The sequence below is a fragment of the Charadrius vociferus genome, unplaced genomic scaffold (assembly GCF_000708025.1).
Source record: "Charadrius vociferus isolate BGI_N301 unplaced genomic scaffold, ASM70802v2 scaffold261, whole genome shotgun sequence".
Classification (NCBI taxonomy): Eukaryota; Metazoa; Chordata; class Aves; order Charadriiformes; family Charadriidae; genus Charadrius; species Charadrius vociferus.
Genome location: NW_009646856.1, coordinates 3,322,371 through 3,329,291, shown reverse-complemented (window position 1 = coordinate 3,329,291; position 6,921 = coordinate 3,322,371). Strand labels below are relative to the sequence as shown.

Sequence of the window (6,921 nt, the reverse complement as noted above, 5' to 3'; positions counted from 1 at the left end):
TTGTGCGAGTTCTCCTTGGAGGAACGGTTTTGGAGAACTGTTTGAAGAGAAAGCGCAAGGTCCTGTCACGGTTATCAAAGGATACACATACTTAAAGAGTGAAGAGAACTTGTATTTAAAAGTCTTAGAAGATACGATAACAAAAGTACTGCAAACATCTTAAGGCATTTCCTGATGTCGTGGTGTAACCTTTTCAGCTGATAATAATAACCTAGAACAGAAGTACTAGTAAAAAGGTACATATAATACTATATGTAGTATAATAGCTTTAGCATAATATGCATCTGCTTGCTACAAGATATTAGCAACCTTAATTATATTTTCAGAAACTGTGTGTTTTTGTACTCACCTGGTAATAACAATGCTATTGAAAAGGGCAGTTTAAAGAAAAGAACATACATACCCCATGACGAATGGAGTCTATTTATTTTATTTTGTCTTGCATTTGTGTTATTAAAGCAAAGCGTTCTATACATATTATTTAGCTATTTACTGCCATTCTACACCCATTATTGACCTAATTGCAGAAAGACAAATGCAGGGACAAACTTGTTAAAGTGAGCATATTGATAATGCTTCTCTGACTTCTACAAATATTTATTTAAAAATAAGATACTGCTCATGGGTTTCTTTTATTAACAGTTAATGGCTCAATTCACAGAACTTTGAGACACCATGGAACACGTGGCAAAACACAATGCTGATAATACGTAATGTCTCTTCTCTTCACTAAACATTCTGCATAGGCAGAATATTATGGTAACAACTGAGCTACTGATTAATCAAACACCTAAATGGAAAGAATCTGCTGAGTGATGGAAGGTAACTTTAAGATATAAGATGATCCCATATTTATTTATGTAGGCAAAAAACCTTCAGTGTCACAGCCAGTAGGAATTATTACCTGAAAATACTTACACATGTATTTTAAAATAATGTAAGCCAGCTTTGTAGCAGGTATCATAGTATGATTGCAAATTAAGTATGGGAAAGACCTGAAGAAAAAAAAATAAATCCAAGTACTCTGACTTGTTTCGAAGCCAATGAACATCGCAATGACTTAAAAGTGTACAATGCATTTTTGTTTTGCTTCTTAACACTAGTTTTAACTGTGCAAAATCACACTACTGGAATATCTTTAAAACCACTCCTGTGAGATGTGGAAAAACGGAAATGAAATGACAGTGCAAGTCAGAATGATAATTCAACTGCAACATAAAAATATCTCAAAACACTACATTAAAGTATTTTAACAAACCACTTTGTTCTACAGCTTCTAAGAGATAAAGTTGACTGTCAGCTGTCGCATCTATGAGAATACCTGCTGAAAAACAGACAACGTGTATGTATCTCTATATCAAAATCAATTTGACTACTCAATGTCTAATAGTTTCTCACGAATAGACTGATTTAAACCAAAAAGTTGTAAGATTTCCGATGAGACTAAATAGTTCTTCCATTACGGTTGTTTACTAGATTGGCTGCTTCACTGTATCTGTATGAACGGATGAATAGAGTTGAATGGGCTAAAGAGGTTTTCTCTCAACATGTATCCATTATTTCCCTCTTATCTTTTTAAAACAGGAAACATTTTCAAGTACTTTTGGAGCTGCAGATTGATTTCTTGAGGAACTACTGCTACGGTAAATTGCACAGAAATACTTCAAACAAGTGTTATATGTGCCATACTTAAAATTTCCAGCCCAAGATATGTAGGCGTTGTAAGCAAAGCACAATGGAACTTTAACAGAGAATCAATATTCCTTTTGCAAATCGAGCTAGAACAATCGGAAGTTAAAGATTCACTTTCACAATTCACATGTTGAAAATTATTTAAAGGAATTTCTTATTGTGGTGTACAATACAAAGAGGTCTTTAAAATTCACTTGCTCTCAGTAGCACATTGCATTGAAAGAACAGGAGCATGCCACATTAATTCATTATTATAAATAACGATTATACAAGTGGGCACCTCTGCTAGCTGCAGGATTTCAGGCTCTCAGCCCTTTGCAATTACGTGGCCCTGAAATTCTTTGCATCTGGAATGTATTTAATTCAGTTTGGTTGTGCAAGATATATTTGAAGCGGCGAACTCGCATTATGCTACGCTCCAAAACCTTCCAATAAAAAGTATATGTGTTGATTATAAATCCCAAGTCTGTTTAAAATTTCTTATCATTAAAAAAACCAAAACCACATAATCATATCAAGTATTTAAACAGCCATAAATAGTTCTTCTGAAACTCAGAGAACAGGTGTATTCAGCTGTCATTAAAAACAGTATCAGGCACCAACCTTTTACTCTACACTATGTGTATGGTGAAACAATGTTCCCAAAGTGACAGTACTCACAGTGGAAAGCATGAACATTTCTTTTAAGCAAATTCAATGCGGTAATGCTGCTGCTACTTCTTTTCCTCGTATTACTATATCTGGAAAAATGGGTGATGTTCAGGGAAAAAGAAAAGTAAAACACTTAAAATTCATCACTGTATTTCACAGTCACGTGAAGGAAGCTGTGCTCTTTTTAGTCTAAGGAAATATCTTTGCAAGCATCTGGAAGTAAGTATTTTTCTCTGCAGTTTGGGTGCAGAGGAAGGGAGAGATCCCCCTCTTGAAGAAAAAAAGACTGGAGAATCAAATCCTGTCCCCTCTGCAGTCAGGGTAAATATTGCCAGCTACTATATGGGTGGGCGAGGGGGGGCAGGATTTTCTCCTTAGTCCATCTGAACAACAGCTTCCTTCAGCCCTATCATTTAATTTTAAAGTGGAATTTGTTTTATACCGCAGACCAATAAGTACCCTAGGAGCTTGATTGGTTGGTGCTTAATGAAATTGCTTCTGCTGACATTAGATACATTAGGATACTGATTAAAACACTTAATGATCCCTCTTGATTTTAAATTGCTAGCTTAGATTTGTGAGATGCCATCAAAGTATCTTCTTCCTTCCTTTCCTCCACCCTAATCCTGCTTCTCCTTGCCCTTTTTCTGTTCATGATCCTTAAAGGTTGTGGCTCATTGGCACCAGCACGATCACAAACCAAATGATAACACGATGTTGAACACTGCATTGTTTAAAATATGCTAAAACCCAGAATACAAACACTGAAAGACAGTCATCTTCAAAATATAATTTCCTGGTTCAAAGCTCAAACTATTCTTAAATGTGGAAACACTGAGGATTATTAATACAAAGGGAAATCCAAAGTCAGAATAAACTTTTAACTTTTAGAAATGTTTGCTGAAAAGAGATAATCCTGTAAATGTAAAAACAAGTATAAAAGCTTTACTTTTGAGCTTGAATGTGGAAGACAGCGATACATTGCCAGATAATGGTGTTGGAATGGCATTCCTATGACAACAAAGCCATTTTTCATGCTCTTATACAAAATTGCATATCATATCACCTTCCAGTGGGAAACATGTATATCTTATGGGCAAAATGACAGCTTATCCGCAAATATTGTTAAACACTAGAAATACCAGTTTTGGAAACTTTGCCTGAAAAGGGGGAAAACACAATAGCTGTAAAAAGTTCCCTTTTCCTTGACAAATCTTCTCAAGACTCTCGAGATGAAATTATACTTACAAAAAAAAATTTTCCTTATATACTAAAACCTGCTGTGTCAGAAGCTTTTATGAAAAAAAGTGAATATACTGAATTTTATGCTTAATACAAACTTTAAGATCACAGAAAATAAAAAAGTAGAGGTTTTTGTACATTTTAGCACCATTATAAAGTTAGACTCGAATGCCGGTTCTGTCACTGTGGCTGTACCTTGCAGCTGGTGTCGCCAATGTGAAGCACATTGACTTCAGTGATCTCTGAGAGAAGAATAACTGGATTTGCTGATCACAACCAATAACAGAAGTTTGCCTTTTTTTTTTTTCTTTTTTTCTTTTTTTTGGTCTTTTTAAATTAACTTTTGAACTTTATTTTTATTGGGCAGCCAGAGTGCATTTCTGTCAGCTAAATCCAAGTCCGAGTCCTTTTGGTCTCTGGATGGCTCGTATTGGCTCTGGTATCCCTTTGCCGTCTGGTCCGAGGCCCGTGCCAGGGGTCCAGCCCATGCTCTGAAGCATTCTGTTTCCAATGTTGTTTTCTGGGATTGGTTGGGTGTTTTCACCTACAAACCCTGAGATTAAAGAAACACACAGCATTAATCAGCACTGCCTGCCATGTGGAGAAGAGCAGGATAATCTCCCTTAAAGCTTTAAACCTTCTTATTCTCCTAATTCATCTAATAGGTTGCTAGAACAGGCTGTCTTTGCACATGTTGACCTCCTGACTGCATATGATTCTAAATAACACAGTCTTATGCTTTATTTTCAATGTTTTTAAAGACTCACTCAGTTTTTAAGTATGACAAATATTGTCACAGATCTTTTATATTCCAATACAGTGGATTTTACGTCAGTCTCAAAGAACATGCATCACCTGCACAAGTCTACCAATACATGGGCAAGATTACCTGAATTTCTAGTCCTATACAGTTACTAAGCTGAGGCACATCATATTAACATGACCATCTTTCCATTCTCAGCAATATTTATCACGGCTCAAGACCACTTTCAATAAAACACAACAAATAATTTCTGGTTAAACAATTACAGCTGTTACAGAAACAGTACAGACAAGTGGTCTATTATTCTGAAATGCAGCAATATCTTTACTCAGTTTCTTTTTACTGAATGTTGTAAGACAGATTTGATATATCCAAGTTTACTTTTGGTATTTTCAATGCCATGAAGTGTTGTTTACGCTTTTCTCTCCATACTATTGAGATCTCTGAGAAAAGCTGCACACATACTGCAGAAAAGATCGTCAGGATTGCAAATGTTAATATAACAGATTCATTTTCTTAATAACAGATTCTTTTTTCCATGAATGTATCATAAAAAAAAAAGAAGTGAATGTCAAGTAACAAAGCTGTTTTTTCCCCTAATCAACCAAACTCCTCAAGCTAGAGTTTGGAGATGATGCCTTCCCATATATAACTGTCTTGCATGAGGGATACAAATGATACTTATTTCAAGAATCAGCAATAAAACCTACCAAGTTACACCATACAAAAATTTTAAAAAGGGCTGAAGGTTTTGAACTAACAGAAGCAGTTGCATGTAGGCAGCTAGATTTTGTTCTCAGCTTTGCTCAACATCTCCCTCACCCCTGACAACAGAACAAAAAACCCCAAACCCATTGTGTGCCCAGCTTCCAATATCATCTGGTTTACTTTCTACCTATTTGTTCTGGCCTGCTACTTCTTGAAAAATACAGTAGAAGGAGACTACGGTTTTGTGTTTTTGGACACTACAATGTCTTCAATCAAGAATTTACCACTGACAAGCAGCTGGCTCATTATATTAACTCACTAAACAAGAACACCAGAAAAGTTGAACACACACTTCTGAAAAGCCTCATTTAACACGCACACGCACAAAAAAGCGAAGTCCCACAGTGGAAACAGCATACACAAACAGAAGCTCAAAATGAGAGGTGCACATTAAAAACCTCATGATTGATTGTGATGATGAATTTACAGTACTCCAGCATTATCCAACTATAGACCTGCCTATATTCAGTAAAACGCCGGCTACATAAAAGGTAGACACCTTTCTAGTATCTCGGTCCCTGAGTCAAAGAGAAAGGGAAACGCATTGAGAGCTGGCATCCTTTAATACTGGTTTGAAGCTATGCTTAATGTTAGGCTTAAAATAAGGCTTTTAAGTCGGCAGCCTCCAGCCCCCGAGAGGGTTCCTCTTGAACTGACCAGAACAAAATTCAATGTCCAAGAATTCCTTTCTTTTCAGGCCCCCACGGGAAGGGTAATTTTCATGCAGACAGGTCCCTGACACTGCCTGGCATACACAACGCAGGCTTTGCAACCTTAGTTACACTTTCTAGCTCAAAAAAAGGGAAAGAAAAAAGGCTACTGTTCAACAAAAGTTCCGTTAAACCTCGCAGGTAAAATCCTGGAAATGTGTTTTGGTCCACTTTTTACAAGTGATGGTAAGAAACGGAGCATCATTCCAATGAATGTCTGTGGAGCAATTAAAGGGGAAACAGAAAAGGGAAGAAAGATCCAACAGATCTGTCAAGCAGGAAAGAGCAAGGCTAAGAGTATAGTTCATGACATCTAAGAATTGGAAATATTAAACCATTCATAATGTGCTTAGGCAAAGACAGCAATGCTGCTGGAATGCTATGCAAGACATAGCCTGAGACAGCGTAAACAGCTTTTTTTTTTTAGTCCATTTGGGGGAAAAACCCACAGACCTTTTTCTATAACAGATGTACCTTTCTATATGAATTTCAATTTTCAAGACAGCCAAGAGCAACCTCACAAAAAAGATATATGAAAGAACAATCTGTCCCCTGACGTGTTATTTCATAAATTGATGTTTCAATTTTTTGTATTTTTTTTTAAGTAGCTCAGCATTTTTTTTCTGTGACTGACAGAATAATCAGAATACTTTTTTTTGTTTTGTTTTTAAAGACATATAAATACTTCTAGAAAGTATACTATAACTATTTTCCCATCACTGTGCATGCTCTTCTAACTCCTGTTAGAAGACTTAAACCACCCCTGTAGAGTTCTGTTTTATTCTTATATGTCACCAGATTTTTTTTTAAAAAAAAAAAAAAAGAAAAGAAGAGCAGAAACCACCATAAGCCTGGCTTCACAACTCACTTCTGGGCAAATAATAAAACAGCATACACTGTCCAAAGGGTAATGTGTTTGGAGGTTTTCAGCAAGAATAAGGGAAAACCAAAAACTCACCCAGCTTGCCTATATTACTAATTGACTAATTACTCCTCCTTGCAAATGAGGTGCATATGGATAGTTTTTATTTTAATTGTGAAAAATATTTAATATATGCAGGTCATTCTTTTGCAATATAGTCAGTTTTTATATAA

General features: G+C 35.9%; 1 protein-coding gene across 2 annotated transcripts in view; it reads right to left on the bottom strand.

The window, feature by feature from the left end:
* Nucleotides 1-3,968: 3,968 nt before the first annotated feature.
* GPATCH2 (G patch domain containing 2) overlaps nt 3,969-6,921 on the bottom strand; it is a 116,392-nt gene continuing 113,439 nt past the window's right edge. Inside the window, exon 9 of one of the 2 annotated variants that reach the window (XM_009894313.1) lies at nt 3,969-4,144. In XM_009894313.1, coding sequence (XP_009892615.1) covers nt 3,969-4,144 — 176 coding nt within the window. The remainder of the gene's footprint in view (nt 4,145-6,921) is intronic. The other variant, XM_009894314.1, reaches the window with a different exon arrangement.